General features: G+C 44.9%; 1 protein-coding gene across 2 annotated transcripts in view; it reads right to left on the reverse strand.

Moving 5' to 3' along the window:
- rnaset2l (ribonuclease T2, like) overlaps nt 1-19,677 on the reverse strand; it is a 52,443-nt gene that overhangs the window by 9,890 nt on the left and 22,876 nt on the right. For both annotated transcript variants that reach the window (XM_068019163.1, XM_068019162.1), the window contains exons 6-8: nt 14,123-14,187; nt 7,162-7,275; nt 3,017-3,065 (exon numbers count right to left, since the gene is read on the reverse strand). In XM_068019163.1, coding sequence (XP_067875264.1) covers nt 3,017-3,065; nt 7,162-7,275; nt 14,123-14,187 — 228 coding nt within the window. The remainder of the gene's footprint in view (nt 1-3,016; nt 3,066-7,161; nt 7,276-14,122; nt 14,188-19,677) is intronic.

Below are 19,677 nucleotides of genomic sequence, written 5' to 3' on the forward strand. Positions count from 1 at the left end.
GCAAGTTGTGAAGAGGACATAAGGAGGCTACAAAGGGATATAGATAGGTTATGTGAGTGGGCAAAAACCTGACAGATATAGGAAAATGCAAAGCTGTCCATTTTGGAAGGAAGAATAACAAAGAAGCATATTATCTAAATGGTAAGAGATTGCAGAGCTCTGAGATGCAGGGGGATTTGGGTGTCCTAGTGCATGAATTGCAAAAGGTTAGTATGCAGGTACAGCAAGTAATTAGGACAGCTAATAGAATGTTATTGTTTATTGTGAGGGGAATTGAATACAAAAGTGGGGAGTTTATGCTTCAGCTATACAAGGCATTGGTGAGACCACATCTGCAGTACTGTGTACAGTATTGGTCTCCTTATTTAAGGAAGAATGTAAATGCGTTGGAAGCAGTTCAGAGAAGGTTTACTGGACTAATACCGAATGGGCAGGTTCTCTGATGAGGAAAGGTTGGACAGGCTAGGCTTGTATTCGCTGGATTTTAGAAGAGTACTGGGTGACTTGATTGAAACATATAATATCCTGAGGGGTCTTGACAGGTTGGATGTGGAAAAGATGCTTCCTCTTGTGGGAGAATTTAGAACTAGGGGTCACCATCTAAAAACAAAGGGTCTCCCATTAAGACAGAGATGAGGAGAATTTTTTTTTCTCAGAGAGTCGTGAGTCTTTGGAACTCTTCCTCAAAAGACAGTGGAAGCAGAGTCTTTAAATATTTTTATATCTATACCATGTGGTCTTATTTTGTTCAGTAACCTTTGATGTGGCACCTTGTCGAATGCCTTCTGGAAAGCTAAGGACACCACATCCATAGATTCCCCTTAATCTACATTGCTTGTTACTTCCTCAAAGAACTCTAATAAATTAGTTAAACACAATTTCCCTTTCACAAAACGATGTTGGCTCTGCCTGATTGCATTGACATTTTCTAAATGACCTGCTATAACCTCCTTAATAATAGATTCCAGCATTTTCCCTATGACAGATGTTAAGCTAACTGGCCTGTAGTTTCCTGCTTTCTGTCTTCCTCCTTTCTTGAATGGCAGAGTTACATTCTCTATTTTCCAATCTGATGGGACCGTCCTGGAATCTGGGGAATTTTGGAAAATTTAAACCAATGCATCCACTATCTCAGCAGCCACTTTTTTAAAGAACCTAGGATGAAGTCCATCAGGATCTGGGGCTTGTCTGCTTTTAGTTCTAATAATTTTCTCAGTACCCTTTCCCTAGTGATGATAATTGTTTTAAGTTCCTCCCTTCCTTTCAACTCTTGATTCACAATTATTTCTGGGATGCTATTTATATCCTCTACAGTGAAGACAGATGCAAAAAGTCTGTTCAATTCCTCCACATTTCCTTATTTTTCATTATTCTCATTCTCCCCAAATTCAAGCTCTAGAGGACCAACACTCACTTTACTTTTTTCCTTTTTAAATACCTGTAGAAATTCTTACCATCCATTTTTATATTTCTAGCTAGCTTTGTTTCATACTCTAATTTCTCTCTCTTTATTCTTTTAGTCATTCTTTACTGTCCAATCTTCTGACCTGCTACCACTCATCGTTGAGTTGTACACTTTTTCTTTTTCTTTAACTATCTTTAACTTCCTTTGTTAGCCACTAGCCATTGTTGTAGCCCTATTTCTATTCCTGCTTTCACCATTGATGAGACCCTTCTGGCGCGTAGCATTGTGAAATTTATACTAAGTACTATATGCAGCATTAATGGTACTTTGATCCTCTAATCACTATAACTGCAAAATAAGACCTATCACGTAGGCTGTCTGTTGTACAATGCATCGCAGTTTTGGTCTTATGAATTTATGTCTCTGGTCAATGCATAAATAAAACAGATGTTCTTGGTTGGAGGGAAAGGAAAATATACAAGTGCAGCAAATGTAAGTTTATTTAGAGATACAGCACTGAAACAGGCCCTTTGGCCCACCAAGTCTGTGCCGACCATCAACCACCCATTTTTCTAATCCTACATTAATTCCATATTCCTACTACATCCCCTCAATTCCCCTACCACCTACCTACACTAGGGGCAATTTACAATGGCCAATTTACCTATCAACCTGCAAGTCTTTGGCTGTGGGAGGAAACCAGAGCACCTGGTGGAAACCCATGCAGTCACAGGGCGAACTTGCAAACTCCACACAGGCAGTACCCAGAATCAAACCCAGGTTGCTGGAGCTGTGAGGCTGCAGTGCTAACCACTGCGCCACCCAGATGAAAGAAGTACCTAGGCCTTTGCAGTGGATATCAGATTCCAGTGGGAAGGGGTTTGGTAGCTAGAAGCCACATTTAAGGTAGTTGACAAAAAAAATCCAAGGAGTAAACTAACCAATGGGTAGCACAGTGGCGCAGTGGTTAGCACCACAGCCTCACAGCTCCAGCAACCCGGGTTCAATTCTGGGTACTGCCTGTGTGGAGTTTGCGAGTTCTCCCTGTGTCTGCATGGGTTTTTGCCGGGTGCTCCGGTTTCCTCCCACAGCCAAAGACTTGCAGGTTGATAGGTAAATTGGCCATTATAAATTGCCCCTAGTATAGGTAGGTGGTAGGGGAATATAGGGAAGGTGGGGATGTGATTGGAATGTAGGATTGGTATAAATGGGTGGTTGATGGTCAGCTCAGACTCGGTGGGCTGAAGGGCTTGTTTCAGTACTGTATCTATGAATAAAATAAAATAAATAAAAATTTAAAAAAATTATGCACCAATTTCTGATGATCTGGAATGCATGACCTGATACAGTGGTGGAAGCAGATTAATTGGTAAATTTTAAAAGGAATTGGGATACATACTTGGAAAAAGGAGAAATCTGTAGGGCTTTGGGGAGAAAGAGCAGGGAAGTAGGACTAATTGGATAACTCTTTTAAAGACCCAGCTGATGGGCCGAATGGTCTGCAGTACTGCATCATTATATACCAAAACAGTAATGTACCTGACAGTCAATGAAGTGTAAATATAAATATTCAATTCTCTAAATAATTTTGGGATAGATATTAAATCTTACCGTGTAACTGTTATTACATGAAGGGATGATCCCAGCAGCAGAAAAGGCCCTGAAAAAAGTTAGAAAGTCTAAGTTGATGCTGTTGTAAATTAAAATGGGTCCAACAATTCAGTATGTTTAACCATGTCATTATGAATGTTACGAGCTCACAGGACACCAGTCTGGTGTGAACAGTGTCTTTAATGAATCTGACTGTAACAGTCAGAATACCTCATGGTAAAGGTCACATGACTACAGCAAGCCAGGAGGCACATTGGTACAGTATTGCATTTCTATCCCAAGCATCCTTTTCTCATACAAAAAACCCCCCAAAAATGTGCATACTTTATCATAGACACTGTGAGTTGCCCAGTTTATCCACTATGAACACAACTGTTCTCATGCATTAGCAGTTTGTCATTCTTGTCAGTCTCTGCACATGCATTGCACACATAGTCATCACTTAATGGTGCTTGTGCGCATTGTCATTGGTTGTTCAACTGGTTGATTTTCCTTCACCGGCGAGCATCGTTCCCGTGTCACCTGTTGCCGCGGTAACTGTTGTTTTTCCATTTCCATTGTTGGGGTGCTGTGAACCTCTGGAGCTGATGGTTGTTCTGTGGTCTGTGTAGTTGGTGAGTTCTTATCTTCCTGATTGGCCACCTGCAATGACGGAACAGCTCCTCCAGTTGTGCGTATGTGTCTGTGGTTGCGAAGGTATATCTGGTCGTTCTCTTCCATCACATACGATCGAGGTGACAACTGCTCTACGCAGGTCCCAAATTGTCACTTGGGCTGACTCTTGTTGAGAACATTGAAGGATGGATCTTGACTTGCACTTCAATGCTCAATTCTGGCAATGGTTTGGCAGTTTTGTCAAAGTGAAATTTAACTTTCTGCCGTTTCACCTTGATTTTGTCACTCACACCTGTTGCTACTTCTGGTTTCAGTAGCTTTTTTGCTATTGGAAGAATAATTTGAGTGCGGCGTGACATTAGTCTTTGTACTGGAGTACTTTCCATGTCTTCGGTAGGTGTGTTTTTCCACTCAAGGATTTGCTCGATTTCTTTATGATTCCTTTGGCAATTTTCACTGCTGCCTTAGCCTTTCCATTTGACTCAGGATAGTGTGGAGATGATGTATAGTTTGAATTTCCCAATCCTTTATGAAGCGGCTGAATTCTTCGCTCGTGAATGCGGGCCATTGTCAGTCATCATGATGTCTGGAATACCATAACGACTGAAGTGTGCTTTGAGACATTCTACAATCTCACCGGTAGTCACTGAGGTCAGCTGGTCTACCTCCCAGTAGTCAGAATAGTAGTCTACGGTGACAAGATAATCAGTTCCTATGAGAGTGAAGAGGTCTACTCCCAGCTTCATCCAAGGTTTGTCTGGGATGTCATGTGTCTTCGGCGGCTCTTTAACTTGCTTAGCTTGCTACTCATTGTACGCACTGCACTGGCTGATGCGGTTCTTGATTTCATTGCTCATGTTTGGCCAGTAGAGCACTTCTCTTACCTTCCTCTGACTCGACTCAATTCCTTGGTGGCTTGCATGGATGCGCTTTAGCATCTCTCCTCTCAACTCTTTAGGGATAATGACTCTATTTCCTTTGTACAAGATGCCATCTTGGGCTGTCAATTCATCTCTGTAAGCCCAATATGCTCTTATGACCACAGGAGTGTCCTTGATGCTGTCAGGCCATCCTTTCTTCATTTCTTCTTGCAACACTTGTAGAGTTGGATCTTGTTGGGTAGTTCACTTGATTTGAGCAAGGCGCATGACTGTCAGATTCAATGTCACTGCTGGGTTGATGATTTACAGAGCATGTCGCGCTGCAGCTTCACATTGGATTAGGAAGATTTCACACTCTGTCGTAGCATCCTCTACTTTCTTCATAGAGAGTGCAGTTCTCAACAGCATGTCAGCGATGTACATCCATTTCCCTTGCTTGTATGTCACATCCAGATGATATCTCTGTAACCAGAGATATCTTTGCAGACGCTTTGGAGCAGATAGTAGCGGCTTGAGGAAAATGCTTTGAAGTGGCTTGTGGTCGGACTCGACTGTCACTTAGTCTCTTCCAAGTAAGTATTGATGACAATGTTCACAAACAAAGACAATGGCCAGGCACTTTTTCTTGATCTGAGCCTAGTGTCGTTCTGTTTGCATTAATGCCCTGGGCACCACACTTTAGGAAGCATGTGAACGCATTGGAGAGGGTGAGAACAGGTTTACGAGAATGGTTCCAGGATGAGAGACTTCAGTTACGAGGAGAGATTGGAGAAGCTGCGGTTGTTCTTCTTAGAAGGGAGAAAATTGACACAAGATCTGATGGAGATGTCCAAAATCATGAAGGGTCTAGGCAGAGTATATAGGGAGAAACTGTTCCAATTGGTGGAAGGGTCGAGAACCAAAGGATGCGATTTAAGGTGATTGGCAACAGAAGCAATGGCGACGCGTGGAAAAACTTTTTCATGCAGTGAGTGGTTAAGATCTAGAATACACTGCCTGAGAGTGTGGTGGAGGCAGATTCAATTGTAGCTTTCAAGTGGGAACTTTATAAGAACATGAAAACAAAAAAAATTGTAGGGCTACAGGGAAAGGGGAGGTGCGTGCGACTAGCAGAGTTGGTCTTGCAGACAGCTCGCATGGATTAAATGGGCTGAATGGCCTCATTCTGGACTGTAAACATTCTATGATTCTATGATCAGGAAGTGTAATATATATTTGCACAACCAAACATTTACTTTAAACTGGAGTCTCTGAATGGGCAGCACACTTATGATTACACCTTAAACTTTCTATGATTTCTATGGATCAGTGGACAAACACACTGACAAGGCACCGATAAAGATTGAGCATGCAAGAACACAGGCATGTATGTACATTTGGTAAGTAAACAGTTGCCAGAGTATTATTGATCATCTGTGTGCTGTGCCAAGCTTACAGTGTTCTATCAGCATGCCTGATATGGCAACATTATAAAGTTTGGCAAAATACAATGACCAACACTTTCAAATATCCATAAATTTCTTGTGCACCAGTTCACACCATCTGTCACACCATCTGTTTATGTTCCTCTCACTCTGGTCTTTAGAATAGGATGCCTCAAAGGTATCACCCTTCTAGCCAGCAGCTCCCGCTACTGAAATGGTGCCAATATAACCCTTAGCCTTGCTGCAGCCATTTCTTCCCCTCAAAACATCACAGGTTTAAGGCAACCTAGTATCCATTTAAGAGGTGCTAGGAACAAAAAACCCATCCCATGACCTCAGTACTCTTCTAGCATATTATGCAGTGAGTTGGCACAATGCCGGCTTAATATAGGCCCCAACCGGAGTATTGCGTCAGTTCTGGTCACCACATTTCAGAAAGGATGTGAGGGTCCTTGGGAGGGTGCAGTGGAGATTTACCAGAATGGTTCCAGGGATGAGGGATTTTAGTTACAAGGTTAGGTAGGAAAAGCTGGGTTTGTTCTACTTAGAATAAAGGAGATTGAGGGGAGATTTAATAGAAGTATAAAAGATTATGACAGGCTTAGATACGTTAGGCAAGGAAATGTTGTTTCCATTAACAAATGGAACAAGGACTAGAGGACACAGTTTGACAGTTTTGAGCAAACAATGCAGGGGGAATATGAGGAAGTACTTTTTTAGCAGCGGGTGGTAATGACCTGGAACTCGCTGGATGATGTTGGACGGCCACCTGAGAGAAATAGACTTTCAGGGCTACGGGGGTCCAGCCAGGGGAGTGGGACTGACAGCACAGCTCTGTGGAGAGCCGGCATGGACTTGGGCTGAATGGGGTCCTTCTGTGCGAAAATGATTGTATCTGCCAAACAGCTGACCTTCCACTGGGCAAGGTTAGCCTTTAGTGTTACAGATGTGTGCATCACTCAAAAATTAACAGACAATATGCTGAATGTTTGTACTGCATTATCAGGCTCATGGTTGAATACATAACATACTGTGACTCAGTACACCATGCAATTAAATATCAACATCCTGACAAAGAGGGGACTCTCGAAGGGTGGGCAGAATATACAATTTGTCAACGGTCTAATAAATAGACAAATATTTTGGACGTGTTTAATTAGAGTGAAATCTTCCTTTTAACTTGCTGTTCTGGGCTTTCTCTTGATACACTGACAGCGTTACTCACGCATCAATGGCAAACTTTGTTCTGAGCTGGAGCACCAGGCTGAAGTATTTGTGTGGGCAAGACATGCTGTCAGCACATGCTCCGCAGGTGCCATGTTTGGACCATTCCTTTTTCCTGCAATGTAGGGAAACATCATAATGCGTAAGTGTGCCACTAACATGTAAAGAAACAAATCAGTTAGTATTTCTATACATCAGATTCAACATTGGGAAAACAAATATGTTTTGTTTATTTTGTTCTCTATATAGTCACAGATGAGGAAGTGGGAATTTAAATGTTTCCATTCCTGCTTAGAGTTTCTTCAGATTCAGTGGAGGATTTCATTTAGCATTTAACCTTAGATTGCTATGGATAAGTTATTTCATCGGGGAACAAAAATACTGCTCTATAGTGGGGGAAGAAACGCATTCTGCATTATCAGGTTTCTATCTGACACAAGATAAATGGCACCAAATATTGATCAGGTCTTTCTATGGAGGCAACCAAATACATTTTCAGTTTAGGCTTTGATGGACTGAAACGGTAACCTTTGAAGCTCAGAAATGAATATTGGTTCAGAAAGGTAAGAAAATGGTTTAAACAAATTAAAGAATAAAGATTAGAATTAATATCATAAAATATTTTTCATTTTTCCAGGAATTGCACATAGGGTGTGAATACCAAATCTTTAGGTGAAGTAGAGTTATTTGATGGGAGATAACGGCCAATCGGATTCTCCCAATTTTAAAGTCACACATTGGAGGAGATTTTAACATGCAGCAGCGGGGGGTTGGTGTGTGTGAGGAGGTCTGGTAGCATGCGGGAAACCCAGAAATAAGTGCAGCGGTCTGTTAATGTTTTTTTAACCCAGCCATTTGACTTCTGGGATTCCCGATTAATTAGTGTCAGTGAGCGGGATGACGCCTCGCATGAGGTGATTTCAATTCCACTATTTCAAGAGGCACTGAAAAGATGACTGGAGCTGGAGAAACAAAAGAAGTAACTGTCCCATTGTGCCAAGTGTGTGCCTCGCTTTACTGATGCTATGGGCTGTAGGGGTCCACAGGGTGATATCTCCTGACGACCAACAGGAGTAAGAAGCCTGCCTCTGAAAGCAAGAAGGTATGCCGCAGGTTGCTCAGGAGGTGAGCAGCAGAATTGTGATGCCACGCTCCTGGACTCAGTGCCGAAAGTGGCATAATGATCTAATCAGGGCAGGAACGGCGAGTGCAGTGGTACATTCAACTACCTCCTGCTGTGTGTATCACGCCAACCTCCTCACTCTGCCTTCTCAAGTCTACTCCAGCACATCACTCCTCACGCCAACTTACCTTGCAGATGCACCCATCCTTCTCTGTCTATGCACTTCCTCACATCCCCATCTATCTAACTTTCACTGACACCCTCATCCTAATGCAATGTCATGCCTCTCATAGTCAGCTGCAACAAATACTGTCCATCCATCTGTTCAGCTGATTCCATTACTCTCACTCATAGGTCTCTTCATTCCCCCCTCCTTGCAGGAGAAAAGAGTACAGAACACCAGGGAGAGGCAGAGAATTGGAGGTGGCCCCCAACATCTAACATCTGCAGAGGAAGAGGCGCTGGAGTTCAGTGGAATCTCGGCGTGCTTGGCTGTCGGAGGCTGGGAGATTGGGGCCTCCCAGCTGCCTGGTGATAGAATTGAATATTGCACAGCCACATGCCATATATCACTCACTTATGTTGACTTGACAATAGCAGCCAGTGCAATATGATCATGTGCATAATGATCACTTAAAATATTCTAAACTCGACAGTTCTAATTCATGTCTTTAATCTCCTAGCAAGTGTTCCACAGCAGGTGGCCCAGGAGGGGGACAATGACGAGGTTGCACCATCACAGGACTCATGCAGGCAATGCACCAGCTCAAATATTTATACTTCAGTGGGACTGGTAAAGAAGATAGTTTGGTTTTCACCCACTGACTCATCTATCACAAGGGAGCAAGAGCAGATGGCAGAGACAGGGACGGCAAAGTCCTCTTCAGAGGATGCAGGATTCTCCAAACTCTGCTGAGCTGGATACAGATGATTAACCTCGGGAGCCATCGACAAATAGGATACTTTTGAACAGGGCAAATGAGCAGTGCGATGTACTGGCAGACTTTCTAGTAGCACTGCAGAGAGATTGGAAGAGTCCATCTCAAGCATGAATGACATGATATTACTGGCACTTCCGATGTCTTTGTCCGTGGATAAAGTGGCCACCTGCATAGAGCATCAAATGCAGCAGTTGAGTAAGTGCATGCAGGCCGTCACCAATGGCTTGCACACTATGGGCTGAATTTTACCTTGACGACGGGGGTCCTGGTGATGGCCTGGAAGGCGGGGAAACCCCACCTCGGCCCTGTTTTGGACCCCCGGCCGAATTCCATGGTGGACAGCCAATTAACTGCCCACAGTCAGGGTCCCCATCCTTTTAAGGACAGGGATCCCACCTCCAAGAGTGCTGGCCAATCAAAGGGCTCAAGTACCAGCAGCGCCAACAGATACTACAGGAGGTTCAAGAGCAGTGCTGGAGCCCCAGACCTCAGAGAAGAGGGGCGGGCAGTCCGGCAGGTCCCAGCGAGGGTGGTCGTTGAGGGAAGTGGGGGGGGGGTGGTGGTGAGGTTTGCAAAGCAGCCTTTGCCACTGGGACCCTCCGTGGGCCACAGATTACCCAAGCAATCCCCACCCCTGGGAGGCTGCCTTTTTTTACTGGGCGACTTTCCCACTTGGTGGGGCTCCCACCAGCGCTGGTACAATACCAGCGGCATCAGGAAGAGTGTCCTCAGCCTTCCCCTCCCCAGACTAAATTTGAAGGCATCAGGAAGGCAACGGCCATCCTGCCTTCCCACACAATTGTAAGGCCCCACCCCGCCTCCATTCCTGTCCCTAGAAAACCCATAAAATTCATCCCTATGAAAGACACTTTAAACAGGATTGATGAAACTCTAGCCTTGACCATTCATCGCCCCACTGATCTGCAGCAAAGTGCTTTACAGCTCATTGCTAGCATGGAAGTGCAGGTGCACCATGAGAGGGAAGATGGTGAAAGGGGACATGGAAGTGGGGGCTTGCCTCAAAACGCTTCCACCTCACCTGTTGCTATCCCGTCAGTCAGTACCCCACCTGCTGCTTCATGGCCTGATGGCCGAGTCTGGCCCTGCACACGTGCAGATGGAGCAGTCTTTGGCGAGGCCTTCACAGGCTGCAGAACCGAGAGGACATTGGCCAAGAGCATCTCAGCAGTCAGAGCAGGGATCTGAGCAGCCTGCCTCTGCCTTTACAGAAGCCACAGAGGTTGCACCATGCAGCAGTGCTAGGAAGAGTAAAGATTTCTTGTTGCATAGGGGTATGCACATGGGTGTTTTACACAATGAGAGATTGTTAAGCTTCTGTTTAATTTATGAGCTACATAAATATTATTTGTTTGCACCACTTTCTCCTCTTGTCCATTTTGGTTGCCGCCTGGCAAGCAGCCTTCACTCTTTCTCTCTTGTGTTGAATAGTAAAACACAACTTTTTTTTTTGTTCATGGGATGTGGACATCGCTGGCTAGGCCAGCATTTGTTGCCCATCCCTAATTGCCCTTGAGAAGGCGCCTAATGGGGTGGCTGTGAAAGGAAGGCTTGTTGATTGCAGGACTACTTTACGTTGGTGGAAGGTGGGGTCGATGGGGGGATGAGTGGGTTTAGTATGTGCCTGCCTGATGGGTACACTGATGGAAACTAACTGAACCTTGCCATTATGGGTGGCCATAATGGTGCTGCTGCTTTGGCCCTATCACATTTCTCCTCCTCTTCTAAAGAGATTCTGTACCCTGTGCCTTGCTCCTCCTGCAGGTCCAAACCTCACTGCTGTGCAATGTTGTGCAGAGCGTAGAACACCATGACCATTCTGGAGACCCTGGCTGGTGCCTCCAGATCTGTCGAGGCACCTGAAACACATCTTCAGCATGTCAATTGCTTGCACAATGACACATCTGCTTGTCATATGGCTTTCATTGTAGTGCTCCTGGGCCTCATTGTGTGGGTTCCACATGGGTGTTGTCCGGCACTTTTTAAGTGGTTACCCCTTAAGTGGTACCCTTTTAAGTGGTCTCCAAGCAGCCAGCTGGTAGGTCTGCTTTGAGGTCCGAAGAGTTTAAGGAGGGTGGACTGGAGACGGACAAAAACATCATGAAAACACTCTGAAAATCCTGCACACACCTGCATAATCAATTTTTTGTGGTTGCCCGCCAGCTGAAGCCCTTCTGGTTCACGGACACTCCTGGGTGATCTGAGTGTGTCTTAATTGACACCTGCGTGTAGTGAATTGTGCCTGCACCTGTGAGAAGCCACCCAGAGCTGCAGACCTGAGTGCCTGATCATTCTGACTGGCATCATCGGTGACAAACATGGCATCAATCACCTGTGTGATGCATTTGTGCGTGGCCGACTGCGTGATCCTGCAAATGTCTCTGGCATGGAAGGATCCAGAGTCAAAGACATTGAGGGTGGTAGTGACTTTGACAACCACTGGAAAAGCATAGCCACCAGGTTCACTTGGCACCAGGTCTTCTTCCAGCAGGCTACAAATGTCTGCCACCAGCTGATGTGAGACCCTGATTCTCCTGAGAGACTGGTGTTCCAACATGTCCAGGAAGCTCATCCTCTACCTGTATACCCTGTGTTGTGGGTATTATCACCTCCTGTGAACTATACATCTCTCCTCATTCCCCCCTTTCTCCTGTGGAGCGGTGGGTCTGGAGTAGAAGGCTACTGCTGCTGGTGGTGGTGGTCCTGTTGCTGGTTCCCCCATTGCTGCTGATCTGATAGATCACAGCTGCAAAGTGGAGATCAGATGCACAAAGCTCCAACGTATTAAAAGACACCTCCAAAGTAGTGAAAGTCACATGTAAATTAGTGAAAGTAAACTCTCAGAACAAGTACAATAAGTAAAAGTACTTTGCACAATTAGGCAAGGAAGGTGGTCTGAGGCTTTGGTACTTAAGGGAATATTTGCCAATCATTTTTATGGCCTCCTGAGTTGCCACTGTGCTGTCGCCTGCTTACACTGGCGAGTTTCAAGAAGCCCTGCGAAACCCCTGCACCCGAAGTTTAATTCCAAAACCTCAACGAGCTAGTAGCATGTTTAAGTTGCCTGCATGTCTGGCATGAGGGCATTGCTCGTACACCACCTAATGCACTGCAGTTAAATGTGGAAGTGAACAGGTTGGAGCCAGCTTCCCAACACGCTGTCAATTTCAGTGCTTTTAATCCCACACCCATTCCCAAACCCACTTACTCCTGGAAGTAGAAATTCCCCTCATTCTGTCCTTATTTTTATGTTTCCTTTGACGGAAGATCGTAATTGCAGTTTGTCAAGTTTACATAGGAAATTTCCATTGTAAATATGGATATAGGAATTTACTGGGAAAAGTTGACAAGAATTGCATGGTGACAATATTTCATTTTTTTATACATTAAAATATTAGAATGTAAAAATAAAGTGAGAATGAAATGTGGGGGTGGGTGGGAAGGGAAGGTGAACAGAAGTACAGTACAAAAATCATCAAAAGAAAAGGAAATAGTAAGTTTTAGTTGTTAAGGTTAATATATTGTAATTAAGCTACTTCTGTTTGAGGACCATAAGAAATGTAATATTGATGATTCTTTCAACATCACAGTGGACAAGCTGAAATAGAATTGGTCCAGGGAGACTTCAATTTTTCTGAATCTGTGAGCATCTTAAGGGCCTAATTCTAATTAATATTCAGTTGCAGTAATACATGATAAACCACATATCCACAAACACAGGATAGTGAAGGTTGAGACGAGGAATTTTATTTCCTTCAAAATGTGTTGGTTCACATTGCATAGCTTCTAATAAATGTCTGGAGGGGTGGAGGGAATGCAGCACTTGATAATTTCAGGGTTATCAGTAAGAACCATGAAGTTTATTTATAGTTTTCTTTTTTCTCCCTGCTGTTTTTGATGATGACAGTGCTACGCAACATTTGGGGGCCAAGAGGATGCTTTGCTGCCAGGGCTTTCAGTGTTGCTGTGTAATCATCCCAAGGGTGATACGCACGAGCAACACAAAAAAAGCCACCTTCTTATTTTCCGTTCGACCCAGTAATCTATTTAAAGTCCCATCTCCAAAGAATGTCTTCCCAATCATATATGCTGAGGCAGTGGCCGGAATTTTACAGCCCCCCAATGAGCAGGCTGGTGGCGGGGTGGAGGTGGGGGGTGTAAAATTGAGTGGAAGGCAGAGGGGGGCTGTTCCCAACGCCTTCCCGCTCTCGCTGCAATTTTACACGGGATGGCAGCGAGAAACGGTTCTCCCGCCCCAGGCCAATCAAGGCCCTTAAGTGGCCAATTAACTAGCCGCTGCTGGTATTTTACTCGCGGCAGCCAATTGGCAAAGGCACCAAGAACAGGTTTTACCTGGCGGCCTACTTGTGGGCGGGGTGGGGTGGCGGCCTTCTGATCGAGCCGCTGTGCCCAACGGAGGGCCGCCCCCAGCGCACAACAACCCCCCCCCCCACCCAACCAACCCTGCTTGCTTCGCCGTGGCCCAGTCGATTGGCAAGGCCCCAAAATCTTACCTTTGTTCTGGGGCTGTCCTTTCTCTTGACACTGTTGGCTGGGTGTAGTCCCAGCAGTGGCTATCACTCCCAGTGGCGCTGCTGGATCTAAGAGCTGCCAGCCCGCTGCTCTATTTGGCAGGACTTCCTGCCTCAAGGAGGTGGAAGCTCCGCCCAAGGCCAATTAAGGGCCTGGGGAGCGAAAAATACTGGCCTGGCTCATCAGGCCTGGTAGAAGTGGGCTTGCTCCTGACTTTTCATCTGGTGGGTGGGGCCTCTCACCCAATGTTAAATTCTGGCCAGAATTGGGAAATCACTCTGTCAGAATCAGATTAGAGCTTGTAAAAGCATTCTTGCAATAATTACAGTATAATGGACACTACTTACCAAAATTTGAAAGCATCCTCATTGATTAGACTTGGCCAGTACTGATGTAAGTCAGCCCAAAGATCCTGAAACACAAGTAAATAAAAAAACTGAAAAGTTAAATGAAAAGCAGCAGCAGGTTTTTTATTTTATATTTTTATTATTAATGCCTGCGGCACTAAAATCTCAATGGTATGACAAAGGTTCACTCTTTAAGAATTGACAAGATCATAAAACCTTTTGGCCCGGAAGAACAGAGAGAAAACAAAATAGAATAAATCTTGGGATGAAAGAAATGTTCTCCTATCCTGTCCCTTTTAGGGCTTTGGGATGGGGCCTTGTGTTACATTTTTGATGTAAGAGGAAATAGATCCAAACTTAGAAATTCAACTATAATTATTATGAGTATAGTAATAATGTGTTAAATTCCCATGAGGATGAAGAAGTACTTTCAGTCTAAAAGCACTTCTCCCAGAAACATTACTAAGGAAAGAAAATATTGACAGGATCTCCTTCCTGCAGAGCTGCGAATAAACAGCTCATGGATATATACCAAGTCAAGGCAGATTATTATTTCCCCAATAATGGCTGCTTTATGCATTTATCCCTGACATCAAAGGATCTGTTACAGATACAGCACTCAGCGGGCCGGATTTTCAAATGCCAGCAGGGTTGAGAATTGGTATAGGCGTGGTTTAAAAATTGCAGTCCTGGAGGGCATCTCTGGATCTTGATGCCTCCGGGACGGACTTCGATCATTAAAGTGAGGATGGTGGAAAGGGAATGGGGAACCTGCTCGCCTCCAATTAATGGACCATTAAGCTGTAGGGGAGCTTGTTAAGGAGCTGGGGAGGCCAGAACTGGAATTTTCAAGTGGATTCAGGCGGACCTGAACAGTCTGGTGCACGTTAATGCACAGTTATCAGGTTCGCAGCAGGGCGATGGGAAACTGTTATTAGGTTTAGAATTTTGGGGCCATGGGGGATCTTGCGCAGGATCACATGCATTACCTTAGATTTGGATGATTGCTCACCATCTTGTTACTTTATGCTGCTGCCTGCCTTTGCCACTCGGCGCCACTAATTGGGCATTTACATTTCAAAATACTTTTGCATGAGCAACACAGTTGTGGCACGGGGTCAGGGACCAGAAATTATCCAGGCATTGGGTTCCCAACCCCGTTTTGAAAATCCAGCCCAGTATGTCACCACTTGTCAGAATCCAGGTCACCTTGGGCATGACTATCTGTGGGGATTTTACCTCACCAAAATATACAGTCACATCTCTTTCGTCAGTCAAAGCTTTATCACTATTACTTGATTTGCCTTATATCTAAATTTCATCCTCAGTTGTGATGGTTATTATCCATGCTCCTTAGAGCAGGTTAAAGTAAACTTAGATAACACATGGGTGAATAGATTTTCTGGTTTGGTATATTCTGCACTGAATGTTGGGCAGTGAGGGAAGAGCACCACTCGATTTTAAGTACACTGATCCTGCATGTATTTCCAGGGTCAGCCTCATTAAAAGATGTAGACAAACTCCGAGGGCTGCATTTTTGGGCCCCACCAAGGTCGGGAACGGAGGCGGACGGGGTCTGAAAATACTGGCGCTAGTTGGTGTGCCGGTTTCCTGACTCCGTTCCGGGTGCTGGCTGGGCAACCCACCCCGATGAGGCAGGTAGCCAAATAGGCTCATTAAGAGCTTTGTTAACCACAGTTAAAGGAGGCAAACTGAGATTTTCCAGTCGGCATCCGGTTTCCCAACGCAACAGCGTGTGATTTAGCTGCCTAGAGATGGGCATCCAGCAGCAGGCTGGGAGGGCCACACTCCAGGCAGGCCAACAGTCCCTCCCTGCCTGCCTGGGTGTGGGTGCAGCCAGAGGCTGCGCTGTGAGGGATTTCGCACCTCCACTCCACCCCCACCCCAACTCCCCCCCATCAACAGTGGTGTCCTGGCTGCTGAATCTGTTTCTTATTTAAAGTTTTAAAAAGTTGGTGAGAGGACGCTTCCATGTTGAAGCACCCTCTCCATTACTTACCCTCTACTGCAGGCTGCTGATCTTCTCAAGTTGGAAGGCCACTGATTGGCTCTCCAGCTTCGACAGCCCGCCTGCTTCTCTTAATTGAACAGCGAACGTGTCTCCATGCCAATTAAGGTGATGACTCCAGGCAAATCCCAAAGAGAGACTGTTTTCCTCCGGGGGCAGGTTCAGGTCCTGGAAACAGTCCCAACTCTTCTTCCTTCAATAGGACCAGTGAAATTCTCCTGGAGGAAGTGACCCAGTGGAACAGTGCCCTCTTTGGGAAAGAGTGCCACAGGAATCCCTGCTGAGTTGCTCAAAATGGTAGAAAGTGTCTTGTCAAGTACAACACTTGTAATTAACTCCCACTCATGCAGTGTTAAAGTACTTTCATTGTTCACCATAAGTGTGCAGTATGTAGTTGGGTACACTGTGCCACTATCTTTCCTCTGGTGATTCACTCACATACATCCCATCTAACTGCCTACTGCATGTCATGTAATCATATCCACTATGAATTGTATGCTCAAAGTTAGGTGCCATGGTTTGCCATCTTAACAACTGGAAATTCTCCATACACTCAGGCGATCACAAGAGAGAAAGAACTTGGGCTGGATTTTCCTTCCAGGGGCAGGAAACGGAGGTCAGGACTGTATCTGGGTCCCGACCCCAATTCTGGGCGGAAAAGTCACAAATTGGGATTTTCAAGGGTGTGCCCCCTTAATTGACATGGAAACAGGTTCTCTGTTCAATTTCCTTAATTGGGTGGGCACTAAAAGCTGGAGGGTCAATCAGAAGCCTTCCACCTTGAGAGGAGCAGCCAGCTGTAATGGTAAGTAAGTGAGGGAGAGAATACTTCAACATCTCTCCAACTTTTTTAAATCATTAATTAAAAAATAGATTCACCACTGTGGATGGCGAGGAGCCCCTTTACAGGGAGGCCTGTGGCTCCTGTCCCACCCAGGCAGGCAGGGTATCCCACCTGGAGGGCAGGAATTTGGCCCCGATATGAGGGTGGGAACAGAGATGGACAGGCATAGAATTTCCCAACACTAGCCGGCGTGCCGGTTCCCTGCCACGGTCCCGATTTCTGACCATTTTCCTGGAGGCAGGATTGGGCAAGGAACAACTACATGCTTTCAAGAGGTGGGTAGCTTGTTTTGTCAATTAAAAGGACAATTAAGGCCATTGATCAGAAGCCAACTGGAATTTCCCTGTGGCGTCGGGAGCATGGCAGATGCCTGGAAGCGGCCTCCTGGCAGCAGACTGGGGCAGGTGTGAGTGCCAGTGCTGCAGGATCACATTGAGGCCCCCAGTGGCTGTACCTACCTGGCCAGAGCTACGGCAATGGTGGTCTGGCAGCCGTGACCATTTTTAATTTCAAATATTTTAGAAGGGCTGAGAGAACGCCTCAAGTTGGAGGCACCTTCTCTCTCCCTTAGCTGCAGCGGCAGGTTACAGCTCCTTCTGTGCTGGAGAGGCTCCTATTGGCCCTCCAGCTTTGAGAGCCTGCCTGCCATCCTTAATTGGACAGTGAGCATGATGCTGGCATTGGGGTCCCAACCCCAAATGGAAAATCCTACCCAAAGAGTAAAGTTAAATTCTGTTTCCCACTCCACAAATGCTGCCTAACCTGCTGAATATTGTCTAGGAGCCCTACCCCACCACCCTCCTGAACATGTCTGTGGAATACATATTGATGGTGTTATAGCCAGGTGAGGAGGGGGGTCTCAGGCTCCCCTCTTGCCCTTCCTCTTATTTGACCACAACATGGTTAATTTCTTTTAAACAGTGATTGTGCTTACCACCTTTGTGAGCATTTTACCTTTACTGCGATCCTGAAAGAACCAATCGGACAGGTTTTCTTGAGTTTAAACAAGAAAGCGGTAGTTTATTACACTTAACACTCTAACCCCGATTTAAAATAATTAAAAATATGCTACATATTCACGCACACATTCACACGAGAATCACATTGCACACAAATAGATTACAGAGGGGAAAAAAAGATTTGGTGGTAGGATTAAAGTCCAGAATAAATGGAACTTAAAGTGGATAATCTGGTAGTCCTCAGGTGAAGCTGTATTCTTGAAGTACTCACTGGTCAAAGTGCACTTTGTGGTTGGCCTGCTTTGCTCAGGGTTTTCTTGAAGGCAGAATTATAGTTGGCTCTCTTCCCCTGGTCGCTGGCTGCAGCATTCTGTAGGCTTGGAGAGTCCACAGTCGCAGATGGTTTTCAAACTTAATGTTTTCTGGGGAGAGAGAAAGAGAGAGAAAAAGGGAAGCATGCAGCTTTCTGCTGCTGCATGCTCTGAGTTACGGCTTGTTTTCTCTAAGTGAAACAAAACTTCTGTTTTCTCAGAGACAGACAGACGGCCACATGGTTCTCTCAAACTCCTTTGCTTTTAATGAGATACAAGGTTCAGAATTGGCTCCACAGGTTCCAGGATGCCAAAAATTACACTCGGAGGGGTTTGCTCTTTCAAAGTCAATGTGTCTGGATGGCCTTGACTGTCGTGTTAATGAAGCAATCCTAGGTAATTCAATTACTTAGAGCAAGCCATCGTTCTGGGTCCAGGGCTTCTCAAACTTCAGTCTGCAGTTCAATCTCCTGGTATTTCAGATGCAAATTGCAGTGGCCACCTTGGCTGCTAGTTTTTTAAAAGTTAATTAGGATTTTTTCCATTAAAAGTCTAATGTAAGTTTCCAACTGATGAAATTAATATTTCTCATTTGGCATATGGGGTTTTCTTGACAATGGGATAACTGACAGCCTTAAAATTAAGGAATTGTACTGTTAATTGGGAAGCAAACCTTGATCTGCATAATTCAAAGCTGATGGTTGCAAATTAGTTAAAGATTCAGAGTGGACTCTTTTCTTAATCATCTAAGGCACACCATTGTACATAAGTACACATAAGGCCACAAGGGTGGAATCTATTACCCCCAGACCTTCAGAAATCCTGCCACTCTGTAAAATTGCACAATCCTTTTCGGCTGCTCATGGCTCTGCATGGGAAATTAGATGAAATTGCCAGTGTGACCAAATAAGGCATCCATCTTCTGCTTTAAACATATATCTGCAGCTAGTCAGCTTACGTTGCAGGTGTTCTTAATGATAACCTTGAGTGGACGCGAAGTTAAATGTGGTTGTTGCCTGGTTAGCTACTGGCAGTGCTGTATCCATTGATGAATTTGACTGCTGGTTGACTTGGAGCATGCAACACAATTCTGTCAAGGCTTCCCTTATAAATCCAAGCCACTAAGTATCTGCGGGCACAAAATTCAGAACATAGCATGTATTTTTTGGGCACTATGAGTGCACTGAGTGCTGCTTGTCTGCACAGAGTGTGAAGAAGAGAGTTTGGTAAGTAGTGGGATTTTAAGTGTTAATTCTCTCTAAAGTCTAGTTTTTGTTTACATTTGGCAATTAATTAAAATTACTATTTAAGTTAAGATGCAAGTTAAGTTTCTTTCAGTTGTAAACAGAGATATACAAGCTCTCAGAGTAGCTAGTTAATTAGGTAACTAGCTTAAACTTGTTTCTGAGCTC

This window comes from Heterodontus francisci, chromosome 40, assembly GCF_036365525.1.
Source record: "Heterodontus francisci isolate sHetFra1 chromosome 40, sHetFra1.hap1, whole genome shotgun sequence".
NCBI classification, from domain to species: Eukaryota; Metazoa; Chordata; class Chondrichthyes; order Heterodontiformes; family Heterodontidae; genus Heterodontus; species Heterodontus francisci.